This window comes from Aptenodytes patagonicus, chromosome 6, assembly GCF_965638725.1.
Source record: "Aptenodytes patagonicus chromosome 6, bAptPat1.pri.cur, whole genome shotgun sequence".
Lineage (NCBI taxonomy): Eukaryota > Metazoa > Chordata > Aves > Sphenisciformes > Spheniscidae > Aptenodytes > Aptenodytes patagonicus.
The window spans coordinates 53,265,290-53,287,855 of record NC_134954.1 but is presented as its reverse complement, the minus strand read 5'-3'; the positions used below and the strand labels follow the sequence as shown (position 1 = coordinate 53,287,855).

General features: G+C 37.3%; 1 protein-coding gene across 1 annotated transcript in view; it reads left to right on the top strand.

Annotated features, from left to right (window-relative positions):
• MYO3B (myosin IIIB) overlaps positions 1-22,566 on the top strand; it is a 200,858-nt gene that overhangs the window by 69,304 nt on the left and 108,988 nt on the right. The window contains exon 9 of the mRNA XM_076340762.1: positions 11,493-11,648. Coding sequence (XP_076196877.1) covers positions 11,493-11,648 — 156 coding nt within the window. The remainder of the gene's footprint in view (positions 1-11,492; positions 11,649-22,566) is intronic.

The window sequence follows — 22,566 nt, the reverse complement described above, 5'->3', positions numbered from 1 at the left end:
TATGCTGGTTTTATAGCTACCTTTAAGAGAACACTGAAATGGAATTCTCTGTGACATTGCTTCATTCTCAGGCATGTGTTAGTAAAGTTGTTATGATGCAGAGGTTACAAGATATTTTTTTGGAGGCTTGGATTTACATTAGTGGATTTTCTAGAAAAAGTTAAATAATGAAACATTGGATGATACAACTGCAAACCTTTTAGCCATTACTGATAATTGGCTCATTTATATGCATTAGTTATGCATTTGTTAATGCCTACCTTGTGACAGCTTAGTTGTGATAAATTAAAAGCAGTGATTGTATAAATTCCATACTGCCTTTTATCCATATGTTAGGACCTCGCCTGATGTTTCTGTCACCCTTGTGATGAGTGGTTAGCTTTCGAATAATTTCATTATCTACCTCCTTCCTGATGGCTAACATCATTTGCATAACAAGCGTATCTGGTTCAAGTTGTGGGCCAGACCTGTATACTGACAAAAACTGAGCATGCAGCTTTGGCTAAGGATACTTTTACACAAGTATTTTATTTACGCCAAGATTGCCAAACCTGGTCATTGTAGCTTTTTTCATCTCCCATTCTCATCCTTTGAAATGCCACTGTCTCAAGAGGCATTTTTGTTATAAGTGTTCTGTCACGTATTACAGTGATTTACAACATGCCTGAGCTGGAAGTTTCAATGTACTTTTGTGGGTAACTCTTTAAACTGTTAAAATAGTAATCATATACTTTTCAGAAATGAAGTCTGTATTTTTAACTATGGTTCTACTGCCCCAAGAGATATGATTTTGCAGCAGTATTTTAAAGTCAGATGCATTATATAAAAAATCTGAATGGAGAGAGGGTCAAGATAGTTCTTAGCTTGGTGAATTTATGTTTCTATTCCCAGCATTGCTGACCTTGACTTGAGATGAAGACTGGTATGTGTTGTCCTCATAAGGATTTTTACAATGAGATAGCTAATCTGCGTTAGATATTTTGTTTTAAAAAAATACAGACAAGAAACAATTTCAGCCAAGCCATCTCTGGCAGCAGCCTAATTTTGTATTTGGTATCTACTGAGATACACGCAGCACATACATACTTTTAAAAGGTCAGTAAAATTCTATGTATGCCTATCTATCTAGCCTGTAAGGCCAGGTAAACAACCACATCAGTTGTTGGAGGATTGGCTCCTAAAAACAATATACTTTAACCTATGTTTATTTCTATGTTGAAATAAAATATCAGTTTTGAAGAGTTGACTCTATTCATTGCCCATGAATGTTTATGAAGCTTTTTTTTTTCCTTTGGATAGCTATAGCATAGATCACATTGCTCTCTTAAGATAACAGTTTGTGTCCACCACCATTTTAGACATACAGTGCTTCAGAATTCATCCATAAAATAATAGACTATATGTTAAAATGAATTAAAAAACCGCCATTCACTACAATTATCTCACATGCTGCAAATAATTTTTCTTGGCAGTTTAAACCTTGACTGATCTCTGAGGGTAGATAGAAGAGTTAATATGTTCTTGGAGCAGAAGGATACAATAACCTTTATTTACCTTACATCACAAAATGGTAATTTTAATTAAAATGAGCAATGGTATCTCCAGGGACAGACATTCTCCTTTTAAATTTATTTAACCAATGATTAGCTATTATGGTTCTTTGAATTAATTAGTCATTCTTGAGCTGGAGGGAATTAAAGAATTAAGAAATTCAGGAAGTACTAAAGTCAAAATGTGACATTACAGGATTTATGGTCACATTTATCATCAGAATGTAACTTTTATTTTGGCAATGATATTGCAAATACAATACAAATACAATTTTTAGTCTTGATAAACTTAATTTTTTGTACTCAATTTAAACACAGCCTTGCAAGCTGAATTTCATATTGATGAGTTTACATTCAGAGTTATTCAATTAATAGATCATCTAGATTATACAGGTTTTAAGTGCTCCATTTAGATTTAACTTCTCTGAATGCAGATTAAATTTTTCACAATCTCAGCAATTGTTTAGTGACGTTCTATTCATATTACATAAAGAACATTTTACCGTTTCTGTCACTGAGAACATGATATGCGTTTGACATAACTCATTAATTTCACAGTGTCTAAGAAGACAGAGGTTTGCAAATGTCACAAAGATACAAATTGCGATGTGTAAGGTTACCACCAAATCTGTAAATTTTTGCATTTTATTCATTGATGTAGACTCTTGAGAATTTGTCTACAGATGAACTTGAAATACTAAATTGTAGTACCTGACAAAAGATCTCCACCACTTTTGAGTATTGCATGAGATGTTTTTATACAGATGAATGGGCATATATAATGGATGCAATTATCTTCAGCTTTCTAATGAGCAGTTGTAGTAAAAAACTGCAATTTTAGGTAGAGGTGAGAAAAACTCCCATGCAGGTTTGAAGTCCTGACCCTGTAAAGAATTGTGCTAGATTTTACAAATGTCATAGTATCAAGATCTTCCACTCAGTAAAGTATACTGTTGAGTTCCTTACCATTAGTGATAAGCACTCATTCTTCCCTTGGTTCCCATGGTTTGTGGGTTTATTAGCTTGCTGTTCTCAATTGTAAACACTAACAGTAGTAAGTATAGTGTAGTGAGAAAGATACGTATCCATGGTGGAGTGACAAGTCTATTTGGGAAGCATTGGCAATTCTAGGAATAGTATGCTGCATAGAAGATTATAGTATCAGAGGGAGCATGTGAAGTAATTGTCTGATGAGGCAAAGTTTCCTTACTCCCCTCTTCAAGCTCCTATTGTCATTAAGTGCCAGTATTTCAGTTTCTCAAGTAGTCTCTGCCTATTGCTCTTTCACTGGGAGGCTTTTTAAGCTTAATTTGAAGCTTAGATGCTTCTGGAGCTCTAACATTATTACCATTTATTGGAAGGAAAGCCTTTTTTAATAGCTAATGTTTGCTATCTCTCTGCTTCACTTGAAAGGAAGTGTAAAGGCAGGATGTTACCACCTGTTACTACATGGTTTTCACTTCCATAATATTTGGTAAAACTAAAGACTGAGCATGGCAGAAGACTGAGCACAGTAAGACAGAAGTGGTAGACACAAACACTAAGATGCAGGGTGGGAAGGAAAGAAGATGGCAGGAGCGAAGAGAAGTGAAATATGTCTGTGCTGATCTTGTAGTAGTTTGTTTTTAGGGGTGGACTTATTCCTTCCAGTTAAATTATTCTAGTTCTCAAAGAAAGGATGTGTTCTAGATGATCCAGGTTTGTTTGGAATGCATTTTTGATGGTATGAAAGGCAGAAGTACGGAAATAGGAAAGCAGTAAAAATTGGAGTTGCAAAAAATATAAACCAAATAATAATCCAGCATTTCTGCCTGATAATAGTACCTTTGCATTGGACTGGTGAAGCAACAGTAGAATAGTAATGCCTTATTCCTGTCAGTAGATTTTTAAGTCATCTGTACTTGTAGAATAGAGACAAGAGTTCAATTCCTTCTTTTACAACTGAAGAAACTGAGATGAAGGGCATCTTGCTCAAAGTCACTCAATAATCAACAGCAGAGCTGGGAATGAAACAGTCCAGCATACTTTTAGATTAAGGGAAGCTCCAGGAAGCACAGATGCGCCTGCTGTCCTCTTGTGGGCCATGGGGTGCAGGTCAGGTCTGGCACACAGTAATGGGAAGAATGTTGTTACTGCCTGTGGACTCCCAACTAGTAGAACTAACCTGATCTCATCTGCCCAGGTGTTTGTGAATTACTTCAAACGAAGATGTCATAGTGTGGCTGGATTTGGGGTTTCGCAGCAGAGGGTATCAGGCAGTCAGCTTAGTGCTGTATAAGTGAGAAACTTTTCCCAGCTGCTCTGTGGTTATGGCGTAGCGGATCTACAACTGCCTTTTTAGTGGCTGTCCTTATTTACTGGAAGATAGGAAATAATGCGCTAAACACTAAAGGAGAGAAAAATATCTCTGTCCTTAGCTGCCTTTCCAGCTATGACATAAGATGTAAAAGAAATAAACTGTCAGTATCAGACTATGCTTTCCTTACCTCCTACCTTCTCTATACTCCAACTGCCTCAAATCAGCTGCATGCTGTAGTGTCAAAGGGGGATGGATACCTAAGGGAGAATGTTTGGTACAAATGCAAAACATACTGTTTCTAATAAAAAGCTTCAGTTGTAAAAGGTTCTGAAGGCTCTTTGTGTTCCTGGGTCTTCAAGGACAGGCCAAAGAAGTAGAGCAGACCCATTCCTGGTAAAAGGCTAGAAACCCCCCAATTTCATCGTACAATAAATAAATGTATTTGGTGTTTTTGAGATGCTCCCTAGAATTGTTCTGACTGAATTTCTGTTGTCACTGGAAAAATTCTAAGGGTTTCAACATGAGCAAAGTCTGACCCATTCTAAGAGCTGCAAGAGGTGTCACTCCATAGAGCTTCCATTGTTTGTTCTTTAAACCATGTATATGAGCCAGAATAAATTGTTGTGTCTACTCAGCCCAAAGGAGGCTGGTAAACCTGTTGTAATTTTTGAAGCTTTAGAAGAGGTAAAGCTATTTACTACACCTAATTTTACAATTTCAGTGTGAGTGAACCTTTGCTAGGTTTCCGATGTGTGCTCTAAATTACACCATATGGTGCTTGATGTTAAAAATTAAACTGAAAGAAGATTTATTAAGAAAACAGGTGCTGGTGACATTTCCGTGTTAGAGTATTAGTATTAGTAATTTATGGCCTTTGCTACCAAAAGGCGGATCAATAAAGATATAAATGTGTTCTGACCATCAGAATTTATATTATGCACGTGATGATTGAGTACTTTGTCATAAATTCAGTCTTTCATGCTGGTATCTGATTGTAGCAGAAGGACCAGTGAAATCCTTGTTATTTGTCATGCGATGCTGGTTCAAGACAGGAGACCTATTTGACCTATATACATACCCTTAGTGCTCAGCGTTTGCTTTTTCCAAAGGGGAAACTATATATAGTTCTATATATAGTTCTGAAGATAAGGTTATTTGCATCCTGTATGTCCTGTTGAATTAGGACTGAAAACAGAAATGCTGCTGGAAAAGCTGTCACAGTTTTTTAGTTTGTTTTTGCAAATGAGTGACCTGCAGCAGCGGGGGATGGGCAGGCCTGGGAATGGGAAGCAGGGAGGCTTCAGGGAAGTGGGCATCATTATTACAAACATATTTCATGAAGTGTCTTTTCTTCTCCACCTCTCTGCTGCTTGTGACTGACCAGTGTCTGCCACAGCTACATGTGGTACAGAGGTAGGAGGAACAGTCAGAGTGACAGATAGGAACAGAACATTTTAACCAGTTAAAAACAATCTGAGATTGTTACTTTTCCTTCCTTGACTGGAAAGTTTCTGACCTAATGTGGCTGGCCTAGATGATCTTACTTGTCAGTGTCTGTCCTTCCATTTCTCTAAGCAGGAGGGGCAACCCAGTTGGGGTCATGCTCTTGATTTCATTAATATTCCGCCGTGAAACAACCTGCTGATAGAAGTAGCCAGGACAGTATGGGGAAGAAAAAATAAAAATCTTAGAACCTAAAGACCTCCTTCTCCCTGCTTAGGGAGAGGATCAAGAGAATAGGACTTTCTTTACTCTTTCTCCTCTCCCTCTGGGAAATTTCCATTCTAGATCCCCAGCTGAGCCATCTCTACCTTTAGGGGCAACCTGGTAACTTTTTTCTGGGATTGGGAGGAGAGGATCCCAGCACCTCAGGATGACCTGAAGTCCTGTGTTCAAGACCCTGGAAAGCTCTTCTATCCCAATAGGAGAGTCCTGGAAAGATTCCTCACTGCTAGGCAGCAGGTGCTTGTGCAAGCAGTGAAGTATTTGGAGGGCAGGGGAGAGTGGTGTAGAGCTGTGCGAGGAGCAGATGATGGGGAGAGCACCCTGATGGGCCAGGGAGTGGCTGAGGGTTAGGGACCTGAGGAGTGGCAGTGAGGACTTTATCTAACCATTTGTTGAACAGATCGGAAACTTTGTATATCTCTCGTCCAGAGGCTGTGGTGTGGACTCCCCAGCTCTAATACAGTCTGATACACAGTCATCATTTCTTCCAAATAATAACCTATGCATCTTCTGTGCATGTAGATGATAAACAGTGACTAAATGTCTGGTTGGATATTTGGTTTATGAGACAAAATAAATTCCAGCAATCCACTGCCAGCAGATGAGAAATCATCAGAATACAAAATACTGAACAAATACAGAAAACAAAATACTGGAGATAAATCATAATATAACTAATCTGAAAGGGTTGGAGCTGCTTCGTTTCTTTATTTTTAAAGCAAGTACTTGTGGCCAAATAGATCATAATAGATCTGATGAAAGAGAATTTCTGAAGGAAGTAACTGCTGCTACTCTAATTAGGTTCGGCTGCAATAGTGAATGATGTCAGTAATTGTTTTCTATTTCTGAACACAGAGGAGACTTAGACCACCATTGCAGTTCTTATGAAATCTATTTATTTCCATTTATTCATTAGTAAGTATTAGCTCATGAATGCTGATAAATATCTCTCCTTTTCAGTCATCTGATTCGCTACTTGCAAAATGGCAGTTTACATTGTTGAGACATAGCAATTCCAACAATGTTATCGTCCAAGTGCAAGCAGCCAGTGAATTTTTAGAGGCAGTCTCAGACGGGCCTGCGCGTATGGGAGTCTGCTCTTATCCCCTGCTAATAAATGCTTCATCTTTGCCTGTAATTGTGGCAGAATGGAAATGGTGCTTAGGAGCCTGGCTGAGAGATTGCAGCAAATGGCTGCAACCTATGTTTAATGTAGTGACACTAATGAATTCTGAGAATTAATTTTCAGCTAAGAAAGCATGATGGAAGATACTAGAATTTCAAATTAGGTAATGGATTGACTTTCATCAAGGCAAATATATATAATGTTTGTTTCCTTTTCAATCTCTACTTACTTAGCCTTCTCATTATTTTAGATCCAAAAAATAGCAGACCAAATATGATCATATTTTCATATGATCATTTTTCTTATATGAAACCCATCCTGTAGTAGATTTGCTAGTCAATTTGCTCAGTGCAAGGCAGTCTCACCACTTCTTTTTTTTTTTTTTTTTTTAAACTCAATCCCACAGGCCAAACAAATTGGCTTAATTTACAGGTGCAGCATATTTGTTGGTTTTATATGTAATTGCAACATGGTTGATGTTTGACTGCCTAAGCTAACTGTCCAAATTGGTCTTAAATGAATGCTCAGATGAACACCTGAAGATATTTTAGTTTTCTCCTTTCCTCAGAAGCAAATCCTTCAGTGATATGACTTCTTAATATTGTTTTTTACTTGCACAACACACACACTAATTTCTGTTGGCTGCATTGAATAAGAATATTTTCTGATAAGTGACATTATAAAAGCTGTTTTATTACTGTACTCTTTCTCTTTCAAATGTTAATATTGCTGGATTTTTGTGTATTACTTCTTGATTTCCTTTTTTCTGGCCTTTACTTGGAATACATCTCCTGACTGAATGAACTGGCAACTTTGGATTCAGGCACCCATATGATTAACTTTTTCACACATTATAGTTCTATTTCAGGGTGCAGGTCAGTAGAAAACACTGTGATAATGCTCACCTTCATGCAGGCTTTAGCATCGTAAGAGCTGATATTCTGTATTAAATTATTTTTTTCTGAAGAGCAGTATAGTGTCAATACTGCTTCCAGTGTAGGAGATGATACCTTACTGAACACCTGCAGTGACACTGGCAGTCTGATGCATCATTTTTCACTAGCACATAGGTGGTGGCCCAAGAATTGTTATTTTACAGGTAACGTTGACTAAGAACAACAGCAGCACGCATTCAGTGTGGCACTAAAAGCAACACAGTTGAAATGACAGTGTGTAGTAGCAGAGCATGTAAATATACCTCAGAATATTAATAGTTCTTGTCTACATAGAGAGGAATTAGGACAAAGGAATATGCACCAAGAGGAGAAACATAAGGACTATCTTTCACCAAATTGGCACTGAACATTTGAGTACACACTGAGTCCACAGTACCTACTGTGGCTAATCTGCAAGCCACTTGACTTACTGTAATTTGAAACATAATAAGGAGTAATAAGGAGTTCTAGAAGTGACTGTGTCAACACTTCTGCTGTTTCAGAGCAAAAGGAGAGTGTATATGCCGTACACATATCAATTCCCTACGGCCTGCCTCCTCTTTCTGCTGCTGTGTTCCTAATGTGCTACGAGCTTGCCATTTAACTTGATGGATTAAACCAACTTCAGTGGAGATGTATATTCTCCTGTCAGTCTCTTCCCTGAACTGGAGTAGAAGTACTCACACAAGAAGTTACAGATGAGAATTTAAGCAGCTGTCCCTCACCCTTGCAGGGCTGTTAGTTACTAGCTCTCTGCTTTGTTGTGGCATCTCACTAACCATCTGAAAGGGCTCTGTTCTTCTGATATAGGCACAAACTTGGCACAATAGTAGGTGTGCTCTGTCTGAGCTTGGAACAGAGACTTTGATCACAGAATCATGTGGATGTGTCTTGTGTCATTAGCTTGGTCACCTTACGAATTCATGAAGTTTTACTTGTGTTTCAAGTGAAATCCTAAGTGACCACAGATTGCAAAAACATCCTACCACCAGAGAATGAAGGCTGCATATAGATGAAACAATATATAAACTTTGATAGTTGCAAAGCAGAAGAGTAGCATGCATGCAAAGTGAATAGTCAGCAGGGGATTGGCAGGTAATCCTAAGCAAAGGTAATCGTAAAGTAGTCTTCAAGACCGCCTCCCTGACAGAACTTACCTATGTTCATTAAAACACCTGCCAGACCTAAACAGCTAGCATTTCAGGCACATAATGGAGAAGCTAAGAACTTTTTTCCCTAAAATATTTTCCTTCCGTCTCTTTTTGTTGGGCTTCCTTAATGAATGCAGTATCCTGGACATTTGGATGTTTCACCTGTGGGCCAACTATATGGAAAAATTTCTCTTGCAACTTCTGCATCTTGTCCATAGAGTGTGTTTGGAGGTGCATTGTTCCAGACCTCAGAGTAGAATTCATATTAATAACTACATACCACCAGGTAAAAGATTTGTATGTTCTTCACACTTTCAGTAAACACAAGATATTCTGTCTGGAACTGTGTAATTTCTTGAAGAGAATCCATTTAAACTCTAATGTTGCTACTATCTGAAAAGCAACTGCCATGACATTAGGGCCTATTGCGATAGGACAAGGGGTAATGGTTTTAAACTAAAAGAGGGTAGATTCAGACTAGATATAAGGAAGAAATTTTTACAATGAGGGTGGTGAAACACTGGAACAGGATGTCCAGAGAGGTGGTAGATGCCCCATCCCTAGAAACACTCAAGGTCAGGTTAGACGGGGCTCTGAGCAACCTGGTCTAGTTGAAGATGTCCCTGCCCACGGCAGGGGGGTTGGACTAGATGACCTTTAGAGGTCCATTCCAACCCAAAACATTCTATGATTCTATGAGTCTATGACATAGCTTCACTTGGATTCAGTTACATTACTGAAAAATTCCTGATGTAATCAAATTTAACAAGAAAATGTATATATTAACAATACAGCATAAATACTATAATTTTGTAATTATTGTTAGAATGGTAAAAATCACGAGTGCATGAGTTTTTCAGACTGAAATCTCCATTTCAGATACTTGCCATCAATCTGTGATTTTGTATACTGCATAGTTTTTTTGGTTTTGTTTTTTTTCCTCTGCCTTCCTGATTAATGTTATCTTTCTTGTCAAACGCTTTTTTCCTTTTTCTCAGGAAACATATAAATTTAACTAGGATTGGCATGGACCATATTCTGTGTGTGGGTGTATTGACTTAAAAACCATGGATCACAAAAGGAAAAGGGGGGGGCGGGTTGTCAGAACCTGTTGAAGGCTAATGATGGATCTCTTCATGGGGGGGAAGGACTGGTATTTATAGCCTTGCACTCAGAGGGATGGAGATAAAGCAGGTTCTGTTACTTTAGTCTTTCTATCAGGAGGCTACAGTTCTAGCCTATAGCAAAATTCACCAAAATAGTTATAAAACTGTTAGCACATTTTACAGACTGTCTTTTCTGGACTAGATGTACCAAGAAGAGGTTGGAAAATGGTTTTCAGGAACCTAAAGTATTAAAGTTATGTTCAAAGATATTTCAGCATCATTTTAAGACCAGACTTTAGGCTTCAGTAAAGTATTTGAGGTGAGGCTAAACTTTAATCATTTGCTAATGTGTTTGGTAGTATTTGAAATCAATTAATGTGTATGATTTTTTTTTAGATGTACTTTAAATTTTGCAAATTGTTATTGATACAGCTGGAATATAAATTATTCTAAAAGGTATTAAAGTTTCATTGAACTTTTGGCTAAAAAGGTGATATTTATTTGTAGTATTTGGCCCTGCTAAGGAAGTACTTTACGTGTATCACTTAATATCAGCAAATATGAGATGTAATTGTGAAGTATGTAATACGAATGCATCTCATCAAATAAACTCATCTTGGGCTATAATTCGCTGAAATGATAGGTGCTAGAAGGGAGATACACACTGAATCGCAACATTTATTTTTCACATTCTCAAATAATTTCAACATTATTATTTGAGCAAGATAAACAGAATACTTTAATATAAAGAATTAAAGGGTACTTTAAAGCAGTCTAATCCTGTTAGATCATTCTTCTGTTTGGACTGCATTATTTCAGCTTTATTGTACTGAAAAGAATTAAGCTTTAATGATGGCTTCCTCAATTTTAAATCTCAATTATATAAATTAGCATGATACTTTATTTTATGCTAACTTAATAGGATGTATCTCTTTACTCATTACTACATCACCTGTTCCTATCACAGCCAGAACTTTGTACCCTGGCTAGCATTTAATTCTGACTCATTAATTTCTCTTCCAGTCTGAATTATGTAGGTTTGCAGAATTTTCTATGATTCTTATGCTAACACTTATCATTGCAATATAGAAGATCTATCTGAAACATTCATTTTAAAAACAAAACAAAGCTCTACGTCAAATTGTTCTGACTAGTGTTGTATCACAGGTTTCACTTGTGGTTTTTAATAGGCTATATCCTACAGTTCTTATTCAAACTCTCATTAGAGAATAGGTAGAAAATTAAAGTGAATGAAGTATTGTCTATTCATCTTAGGTTATGTTTAATGTATATTAACTGTACAGCACTTAAAAGATATGATGCCATTTTTTCATAGTAAGCTAGTTACAGTTAAAAAGAGAGATTAAATAAGCTCAAATTCAAAGCCTCTATACTGGTATACTTGTAGGGTGAATTTACTTAGTTAATTATTTTATGCCAGATTTATTCCAATGTAAAGGAAGAGTCTTGTTGCGTACTGAGGAGCTCAAATTTGTGGAAAAAGAAACTACCGTACAATAACAGCCAAACAGTAAGCTGACTCAAATCATGCTGTAATGAAATAACGTCATTGCCTGAGACCACTATTTCTCTGTCACAGGTGTCTTATCAAGGATTTTGAAAAGCGTCCTTCAGTCACTCATCTTTTGGAGCATCCGTTTATTAAACAAGTACATGGTAAAGATATGTCTTTGCAAAAACAGCTGGCTGAGCTCATCCAAGATCAACAGCAGCTAGGCTCCATAGCCAAAACAAGGTACTGTACAACATATATGCTGCAGCCCTCCTTCCCCACACTAATCCTGGAAGCACAAGTTGAAACTTTGAAAGCAGACATTTACTGTGTCAAATGGTCATATTAATGCATTGACTAGCAGTATTAATAGCAGTAAGTGCTGCATGCCATGTGAATGTGAGACATGTTTTCCCATTGAAACTTTTTAAAGCTAATATGATCAACCATAATGCAACCTTCTCCTTAGCCTTTTTTCTCCCAATGAAGTCTGTTCTATATGTATTCACCTTTGGCTCAGTCACAGAGATGCTAATAATTCCAGAATGTTCTGGTTTGTGGAAATATATATTGGCATGATGAAAAATTATATCATATTTTGGTAGCAGATCTTTAAAAATACAACTGTGAACAATGAAGTGACTACTAGAAAAGGTTAAGAACTGAACACTTTAAAGTTTGCTGTTTAATTAGATACTACTAGTAAGAAGGCTATTCAGTACTTAAAGTAATTGTTTTGTCTGTAGTTTAATAGGAACTGCTATTTTTCATTCAGCCTAGTAATTAATTTTAAAATGTGCTTAAAAAACAATGAAAGTTTATCAGCAGCAGTGGGATTTTTTACTTTTGAGGGTGACTGTAAATATGTCTTAGTTTAGTTGTTGTCCAGAGGGTGGCAGAATTTCACTGTTTCAAAAGAGAATTAAATGCAAATGAACACACCTTCCCAAGCTCAGCAATCATTCTGTAATATGAAATTTGTCTAGAGTGAGATAAGCTCTGGCCCATTATTATAAACAAACACCTACTAATGTTGATGAAGAAAATTAAATGTCATGATTCATAAGTCATAAACATGTGTATACTTATATGTCATAAGACTCTGTAGCTTAAATGCTGACAGCCCAAACAAAAATGTACAAGTTAAAATAAAGGAATAGCTGTAAGTACAGTTTCAAGATGAAGTTGACTTCTGTGTTGGCTCCCCCCCCCCCCCCACTTTTCTGGAAAAATATATCAGGAACTGCTTACTGTGGGTGAGGGAACTATGCCAGTGTTATAGTAGAAGTTTCTGCTCTGTCTAGCCTCCTAAGCAGACCTCCCCCATGTAACACCTCACAGATCAGCTGTGGGTTGGCTGGCCCGAAAGGTATCAGTTTTCCCATCCGTTGACCAAATAGAAGATATCGACAGAGTGAAATAATCCTTGTGCTAAGAGGAGCTCTGAAATGGATTCCTCATGGTATTCCAATACATTCTTCTGGGATCTATCTCCATAATGTGGAGTGAGAAGGAATCAAGACCAAGACAGCATTTCTTTCCTCAAGCCTTTCCATATATTAACTGGGAGTGCTGTAACAGACAAGCTTCTGCACCTTATGCTTATGCATGACTGGAATGTAGGAAAGATTTTGCTTCCCAGTGCCCCCAGTATGAATCAGTGCTCACCTAAGGGAGTTTAACTCCTTGTCCATCCTGTCACCACCTGACCCATCTTAAATATTTTGTTTGCCAAGGGTGATTATTTGCAACTTGTGTGCAGTAGCACCTGCAGATTGCAGTGGTGAAGGGGACTCTATTGCAATGGATTTAGTCCTAATCTTATCCTCCCTACCAATCTAAATTCTATTATTGTTCCTGATGCCCCCAAATTTACTTGGCCAACTAGCCCCAGGTTCCCTGTCCCAGGTCGTTATGTGACCCGTCTTTCTCATCAGTCTCCATTCACTGTTCATTCTGTTTGTCCTTAAGGCTTTGTTCTCCTGTTAGAATCAGATTCTTGTGTCGTCTTCCTCTACCACTCCAATAGCTTCTGTTTCTAATCACTTGCTTCAGCAAGTCCTAGTCCAGGTTCTTCTATTTCTCCAGCCATTTCTCTGTTCTTGGTGTTCCTCCTCACCTGATAATGTAGCTCGCAGCCCTCTTGTTCTTGCTCATCACTGAATTCACCTTTCCCAGGTCTGTTATAGTTTCTTTTCTACTCTTAAAGCTCTACTCTCAGCAGACTCTTTGTATCCATCTTGTTCTTTCCGGGACTCTTGGTTTGCTTTTAGCCATGCCTCTGAATTAGGTGGCTTCTTCCTCTGCCAGTGAACGATAAGAGGGGAGACATGATTAGGCTGCTGGAGAAATAGTTGTCTTTACCTTCACTTTGAAGCCAGTGGGCCTTTCTATTGGCTTCATTTTGAAGCCAATGGGCCTAACTGCTATTAAAGAATGTCTTTCTGATTGTTGTAGCATTATACTATGGTATCCTTACTTGTACTTTGAAGCACCAGCCCACTTTGATCAGGGCCGAGAGCATGCTCAGTGAGGACAAAAATTTAGTGATCATTTGCCATTGAAATCTACAACATATTGTTCAGAATGATGAAGTGCTGATTTTCCAAAGATTTGAAACTTGATCAAATTGGTACAACCTTTAATGAGATTGCAAAAGCATATCCCTGCAAAATATCAAGTCTGTGGGCCAGACAGTTAATACTGGACTACAAACATAAGATTATTACAAGAGAACCAACCACCAGGAGCATCTAATTATAATTTTCCCCCGAGGATAGACATAGTCTCATAACAGTAAAGAGCTTGACTCTGTAATAGGGAGATAGTACCCCCTAGGAAAATTAGTACCAATTAAAAGCCTTTGAAAACTCTGTAATGAGTTTATAAAATAATTTTCAATACAGAATCTGACATGCAGAAGAACACATGACCAGATGGTACTGTAAAAAAATTTACTGGCGTTCATTTGTGGTGATCTGTAGAAGTCATCTGAATGTATAGTCACCACTTCAAAGTAAATAGGCCAATTAAAACCCATGTTGAGCAAAACCTTTCTATTATACCGTTGGGTATATGTGCATGCTTTTTCTGTTTATTGATGTGCCCATGACAAGTACACTGAAATGTGCATTAATTCCCTGGCGTTCAGAGGTAAAGAAAAGTAGATGCCCTTTGTTAGGAGTACAGCAACACTACAGCTTCATCATTTAAAAGACAAGTAAAAGAAAATGTTCAGAGCACAGGCTGAAAATTTCCAGAAACTGGAAAATCATCAGGGTGCTGGTGTTAACAGCACTTCTACTGTGAGGGAACCCAGGGAGTCACTGGTGATGACAAATGATCAGGAGGTGTCTGGCTTTTGTCTCATTTGAAAGTCTTCCAGCATCAGTGCTTTGCATTTGCATCTTTTGATTCTTTGCTGACTCAGCACCTGTGGTTTTTTTAATAGGATTCTCTTTCCAATTAAACCATGCCAGTTTTGCCTATTTTGGGACATCACTTAAGGTCATTGTGCCTGAGAGCAAGCCTGCAGACTGGAAAGTCAGTACTACTGATTTAGAGGGTATGATGGGGAGAGATGTGGAGAGCTGATCTAGCAGTTCACTGCTACTGAAAAGGAGAGAACTGGCTTCTTTCTCTCATTTTCCCACAACTTCCAGGAACAAGCTCATGATGCTGTTTTTATTGCAGCTCCAGTGATTGTCAAAACCTCCTGAGTTAGAACTTCTAAAATAAGAGAAAAAAACCTAAGCCAGCAGAAACACACAGATAATTTTCTACTCTGTTAGTGATTGCAGAGGGGTGCCTCAACTGACATAGCTGAAGTAAAAGAGGGAATACTTCACATGACCAGGAATAAGGGGGAAAGGGGTAGAAAGAAGCAAGCTGTCCCCTTTTGGCAGGATCATCTGGGTCGACCTCTGGAGCCACAGACTGAAACATCTCCTTAATTCAGTTTCTTTCATTTTTCATTTATAAACTTCTTTGTGTGCAGTATAGATAGGCTTAACTTCAGCACAGTTCTTCTTACCTCTGAACTGCACTTCATTGTCCTTGCTGAGCTCAAAGGAGCCTACTAATGCACACATTGGTTGCTGTCATCAGTTTGTTGCTGACAAACATACTGTTGTCACTTTGCCATGCGATAACTTACTAGAGCACTTTATATTCTATTATTTCCTTTAGGTTAGAAATTAACAATAAAAAGAAAAGGTTTATGCTAGTAAAAGATGACTTTTAAAATGAAAAATGGCATTCACAATTGCTCCTGCTTTTTTTACTGAAAAAGATGCTCTTTGAAACTTTTCCACCAGCTTTATTTTTCCCTAAATTATTTTCATCAGTGAGATGCAGATATCTCCCATCCTTATGCAAATAGGTGTGTTCAGTTTCAGAAAACCCAGCCAGGATACCCCTCCTTCCACACCTGTAATGAGGAAGAAGATTCTTTTTTCATCTGTTGGCATGTTTTAGACTGAAATCCTTGAGTTTTGCCATGGTCTTGAGTGAAGCTGAAATTTCAGCATCAGCACTCCACTCCTGCATTGCCTGTTTCTTATACTCTCATGGGGAAGAACTTTGTGAGAAAGTCCAATGTCACAGCTGCATAAGGATGAGCTCTGGGTATTATCTTTATCTCTTCTCCATATCCCTTTTATAATCTGTTAACTATGTGTATGTTTTGTCTGGTTTCTAACAATACTAGGGCATAAATGCTAATTAACAACAATATACTTTTCATTAACAGCTTTGCCATAGAAGCAGTTATATGAAGTTTAATTTTAAGAAATGTATTTGGTGTTAAATAGTCCACTAGTTCTATTTTTATAAAAGCTCTTTAATCCTTAAAAATAGAGGTTAGTACATCAGAACATTGCTTCACATATATTCGTTCCAGCAATGCTGAATTTTTCTTTCCCATCTATTCTAAAGTCAAATACATCATTACTTTTTAACACATGGACACTGATTTGTCGTTCATCTTGGGAGCCAGAGCACTCTTATTCCCATCAATATATAGCTGCCTCTAGGCAGAAAGCATTTCTTAAAATCGGAGAGGATGCTGTCACAGGCTCTCACTTTTTCTTTTTTTTTTTTTACTTTACCAATCCTGTACTCACGCAAGGACTGTGAAATGCTTTCAGGTTATTCAAATAGTGTCCTCGTGCATAATAACATTGTGAGAACAAGAAATGTAATTAATTCCTAAAGACTTGCACCTCACGTAACATTAAGTTGCAGAACTGGAAAAAAGTAGGAATCTAAGTTACAGTAAGATGTGGACAACAGAGCATGCAAACATTGGTCAGGAATGATAACTCTATCCCAGCCGAAACCAGGGCACAGAATTACAAAAATGTTTTGGTATAGTAATAATAACTGAGTGTTGATAAAAACTTTGTGGCTAATTATATATTCTCTAAGTAAAGAAGGGTACACAAGTCAAGTTGATCGTAATCTTGCTGTATTTCAGGGAAAAGTTCTTCAAGATAGAGATTCATGCAATTGCATGTCAGTAAAATACCAAGAATGTTTAGGCACCCTCTGAATTATAATACAAAAACATGGTAGAGGTTTTGTGTTTTATTCCTCATTCCCTCTCTGAATTAGTGTAACATCTGTTATATCACTTACCCTCAATATTTCGCTGTTCCTCCACTTATGAAATGGCTATTAGTAGCTTTCCTTAATACATTATACTTACAAAAAATAGGTATCAGTCTGTCTGAGGCAAGAACTTTGTCTTTTACTTGTTCTGTAAAGCCGTACTACACGTTTCGTCACTGTAAACCTGTTAATGAAGAGAAACATGCATAATGCCTGAAGGTCTAGCCATTTTTTCTTTCATTCTTTCTGCCCTAGAATCTGGGAAGATGCCAGGCAAAGATACATTACAGATTATGGATATTCTTAATTCTCACTTAACAGTAAACATTGGCTCTGTTTGTGTAGATTATAGTTGTGTTAAAAAGTGTTTGAGTGTGTTTGATAATCTATTAAAGGAGATTATAAGAGGGAGCTGCTCACTTTCCAGATACGCCTTCTGATCTCTTGAACTCATTCGTGTGGTCAGTTGCTTTTTTGATTCGTAGTACAAGAGATATCAACATCCAGGCTGATTGCCAGCCTACTGAAGGAAGAACTCAGAAGGGATTTAGTCTGCTTCCTAATACTCCCAAATGTTAAATGACTCTTTGTGCTGTCTACATTGGCAAAATGTACTGCAAAAAATGGGCATGTTCTCTGGCGTTTGTTTATAAACATCAAGTATTATCCCCCTTTTTTTGTCCTTGTCAGGACTTAATCTAAACCTGGCAAAGCTGGCAGCTGGTTCAGTGTTGAAAAAGTTGAAAAACATATGTCAAAACTTCCAAAGTCCTTTAAGCTAGGCAGTATCTCAAGTTCCATAAATAATGTTTAAAAATACCACGGAGCTTGTCATGGAGACATTTAAAAGGGAAACTCAAATTTGGAACCCCAATATTCTGTCCGTTCTCCCAGCCCTTCCTTGCATAAACTTTGATGATAAAATCTTACATCCTTTAGGAAGAATTTCTCAAAAAAGTAAACTTTCCATTTTATTCCATAAAAAAACCAAAATATAAAATGTTTTAGTGGCTTGTCAGTAGAAGAAATGGAAAACTGGAGGATTTTTAACGTTTAACTGAAGGTTTGAAAAGTACTGACCATCAGCAAAAGTGAATAAAATGAAAATGTTCTGGAGTTTTTGTCCCCCTTTGAATGTATAACAATTAAGAAATTACCTATTTATGAACAATCTTAAAATAACAGGTTACTCTATCCAGTACAGCATGCGGGAGAAAATCTAAAAAAGCAAAGTCACAACAGCATGTGGATGGAGAAATTCAAACATAGTAGCAGATCTATTAACTGCCTTTTGACTGTGGTGAAGGAGCAGAACATCAAGGAGGGAAATACATGATTAAAAGCTTAGAATTGGAAACAGGGAAGAAGAGTCTTCACAGAATGCATTCTAAAAATTTTGCCCTTGGTAATATTCTTATAAGCTGTCTTTCAAAATTTTAGATACTGTGGGTCCCCGTGTGGCATTTGGCTGTTCTTTAGGGGAAGTTAATGTGGGGCAGCTATATGAAATGCAGTAGATAAGTCTATAATAATTTTAAGGTAACAAAAATACTTAATAATCACCAGTTGCCATCTATGTTTATTTTGTTAGCCCTGTCTATCAAATGTCACAGTAGCTGAAGTTGAGCAAAACAATGGTCTTCTATATTTCCTCAAGTGATTAATAACTCCTGGCCTGAAAATTCTATAATTGATTTTATGTTTGAGAGTTAATGTTGATCAAGTATCAAATGGGTTTGGTTATATGGTTCAAAGTGGCAGTCTCCCAGTTATCAGCAGCTTTGAAGAGGCCAACTCCAGACCTGGCTCATTCTTCTCTTGGATGTTTTCCTACAGACTAGGTAGCTTATGTTCCTGTCTGTAAATAGTCTTCTTCATAGGAATCGACCAGAAAAGGTCTTCTAATAACCTCTGGTTTCAGTTTTTAAAAGAATGAAAAAACTTCAGTGTTTTAAACAAGTTTACTGTAGACAGTAAAGAGTTCAGAGTTTACTGTTTTGGGTCATGCTGGGTCAGTGTGCTGCTGCTAGTCACCATTCAGAAGTTTGTTTCTGTAACAGGGAACAGACAGTTATGAAACCTTGCATTTTGAAGGATAAAATGCAAATCTGTGCATCAGGAAGAATCAAACTTAAAGAAGCCTGGGAAAAAAAAAGAAAAAAGGAAAAAAAAGCAAAAAGAAATCTAAGCATCTAATAGTTTGAGAAGGGCTGGTATGTTCAGGCTACCTTGTCAGATATTAGGATGAGACTACGGTGGCTTGGCAGCTTCCCCCTTCTTATTAGCCAGCTGGATTACAGCAGCAGTCCATCCAAGGAAGTAATTCTTACAACCAGATATCTAGCTTCTCTGCCAGCTCACATTTAGTTTTGAAAGCAATTAACTGCAAGGAACTTGATTGCATCCAGCCAGTAATTTCCTTTGGACTCAGAGATAATAACAGAAACAGAAACAGAAATAGTCCTCTGATGCTATACACAATGTAATTTAATGCAATTCTTCTAGCCTTCATCTATATGAATATTAGGTAAATGAGTTTAAAACTTTTTTCTTTTTTCTTTTTTTTTTTTTTTTTTTAAATCACAAAGCTACTGTGACCCCCAAAAGTGATACTTGGTCTAATTATAGCGTATGTATTTTTACTGGAGGTTGCACAGATTTTTGTTATAGCTGCAGCATTTATATTGTAATCAAGGTTGTGTCAGTGTTTCTATTATGACCTTGCTTCAACAAATTATTCCAGGCTGAAACTTGATGTACAGGAGCAAAATTCACTCTTTGCAATGCACAGGAAATAGGCTGTGTTTCTCTGTGTAGCAGTAGCACACTCTCCACTCTTTTTTTCTTTCTCATTGTGGTGAGTGTTTTTCTTGTAAATCTCAGTTTGGGTGCAATTCATTTTAAAATTGGCAATAATGTAAAGAAGAACAAGTACAGAAACAGTTTCTCCTATGTGAGTCCTAGGGAAAAAAAAAAAGGTAAGCGTAAATGCTTAACTGCACCACGATGCCAAAGCAAAGGCATTCATGAAAGAATGTTAGGCGTGGAGGGGATATAGATCAGAGAGGAAGCTTCCCAATGAACATAAAAATTCTTGGTCTATGCTGCTTTCTTCCACAGGTTGGACCTGCCAGCAAGATGACTTTTCTATGTAGAAGTCTATGTGGTCCATCTAGCTTTTCCTTCCCCATCATCAGCTTGATAGCGGGGTCATATGAGCATATAGCTATTTACAATGCACTTCTATTACTATGGCTGGTGTCTAGTACAAAAAGAGGTTATTTTCTTTCAAACGCTCTCTTCCCCACAAGTAGAACGAATGAATGCTTCCCACCCTCGTAATGAAATTGTTCTCCCGAGGAAGAAATGCTTCTCGCCTTTTGCTCCTCCTCCAAAATCCAAGAAAATTCTATCCCTTCCAGTTATTCCTGCCTGATAAAAAGGCAAAGGGAAGGTGCTTGGGAGGCTAGAACCTTCTTCAACAGACAGTGCTTGTCACTAGAGTTCTGGAATGAATCTAATGCTGCTCTTCAGGTTTGATAAGGTTAGGTACCTTGAGTGACTGGCCCTTTACACCACTTCTTTTGTCAGTGGAGAGACTACATCCTCCAGGGGATGATTTAAAACAGTTCTGGAACCTTAAGGCAAATAACCTAACACCTTTGATTTTCCTTTTTCTTAGAATTTGTACATTTTATATGTCATCAGAAAGGAATGATAATTGAAAAAATGACTGATAATTCTACTTTTAATGCAAAAAGTATACTGACAATTATTTCCCAATTAAGAGTGTTTCCTTCTGCTTTTTAAGAATTTTTTAAAAAATATTTTAAAAGCAGATTGTATTTCTGTTGTAGAATTGTGGAAATAATTAAAGGTTACTGTCTGTATTCTTCCTTCCCACTCTGTTAATGTATCTGCAGGACATAGGGTCAGTAGAAAACTGATGAGGCCAGCAGGAGATTTGAAGCTAATGTGATGTTATGCTCCTAATATCCTCTTCCTAATCATGTACTTAGGAAAATGAGTTAAGCACACGAAAATATATGCACAAAGGTATATATGTTTTACTTACATTTGACTAAGACCAGTTTCCTTAGTTACTTATTTACATAGTGTTAAAAAAAACCCCTTTCCAATAAAAAAATTTATTTGTTTATCACTTAAGGAGAACAAACAGCAGTTTAATACACAATCAGATAACAGATAAGTTTCCAAAGCCATTCTGCAATTAGAGATGCTTAGGTTTGAATGTGTCCTCTTCCCCCTCCTCCCTGCACCTCTGGTATATACATCCGTACTTGCAGCTTGTTGCAATTCAATATAGTGGCTATGATGCTTTGCTCCAGGAAGAAAAAGCTTCATAGATGAGTTATGTTAGCTATAATGTCCAGCCATCGCTTTGTTAGTTACATCTCCATGAAGTAAAGCAACTGTTAAAATATTTGCTTCATTTGTAGACTGAGGGGTGCTCCCATCTCTAAATGATTTACATTATTTACAACAGCATTTTTCTCTGCAGTGAAGTAAGAGGTTGAATTCTGGTTTGAAACGGAAACGACAGTTAGAAGAAACAGTAGTACATTAGGCCGCTTACATGCATTCCTACTGCTTTGAGGATCTGGCTTGTCAGCAAAGTGTAATGTTCTTGAATGTAGTGACTGCTATATTCAAGCCAAAAAGAACCCACAACCCACCACCTAATGAAAGATCTGAAAATGGAAAATTTAATTGAATGGAACTTTGAACAAATTCACATTATCTCCATGCTGCCCACTGGAAATAATACCCACTGTAACAATTTTTCTTTCATAGCTTCTTATTTGTGTTCTCCTTCTTTCATTTCTTCCTATGTACAACATCAAGCAAACTACCATCTCTGGGAATGTGGGATGTAAAATGTAAGTGGGACTGTCAGCAAAACCTGCTATGTTCCCACTATTTTATTTCCTAGCTGACAAAACAGTTTGCACAGTTTTGTTTAGTTACAATTCAAATAAACCATTACAGATTAGTTTTCCAGAACTTATCGAGTAGCCAAAAGTAAATAAGGAAAATGAATAAAAATAGACATAAAAAAATCAGTATTTTAAATGTGATTCGCAATTATTGGTGAAGCTGTACTCATAGCTAACACTCTTCTCCTCCTTCCTCTTTGTTAGAGGCTTTCCATGCAATAATTCTTCTGATGATATAATAGCCCTTGGATACGATATCATTCTCTTTACTGAATGAAAGCTGACTAGCTTCAAATGTAGAAGTGTACGTAAAGGGGAAAAAAGCAAAAGCCTCAATGCTCATTTTTGAAACAGGATTCCATGAGTATATGAAGATATGATTAAAGAAAAAAAGCCCTGCTACATCTTCATATTAACCTTCAACGTTATAGGTGAACAGTGTTTCCTGCCAAGTCACAGTACCATTCTGTTAGTGCTTGATACAATATTTAGCGTTGTTTCGGGATGTGTGATCACGTGATTCTTACTTTCTACATGGCAACCAATGCAGAAACAATCTGTCAAGGACTGTCATTGAGGATCAATGCTAAATG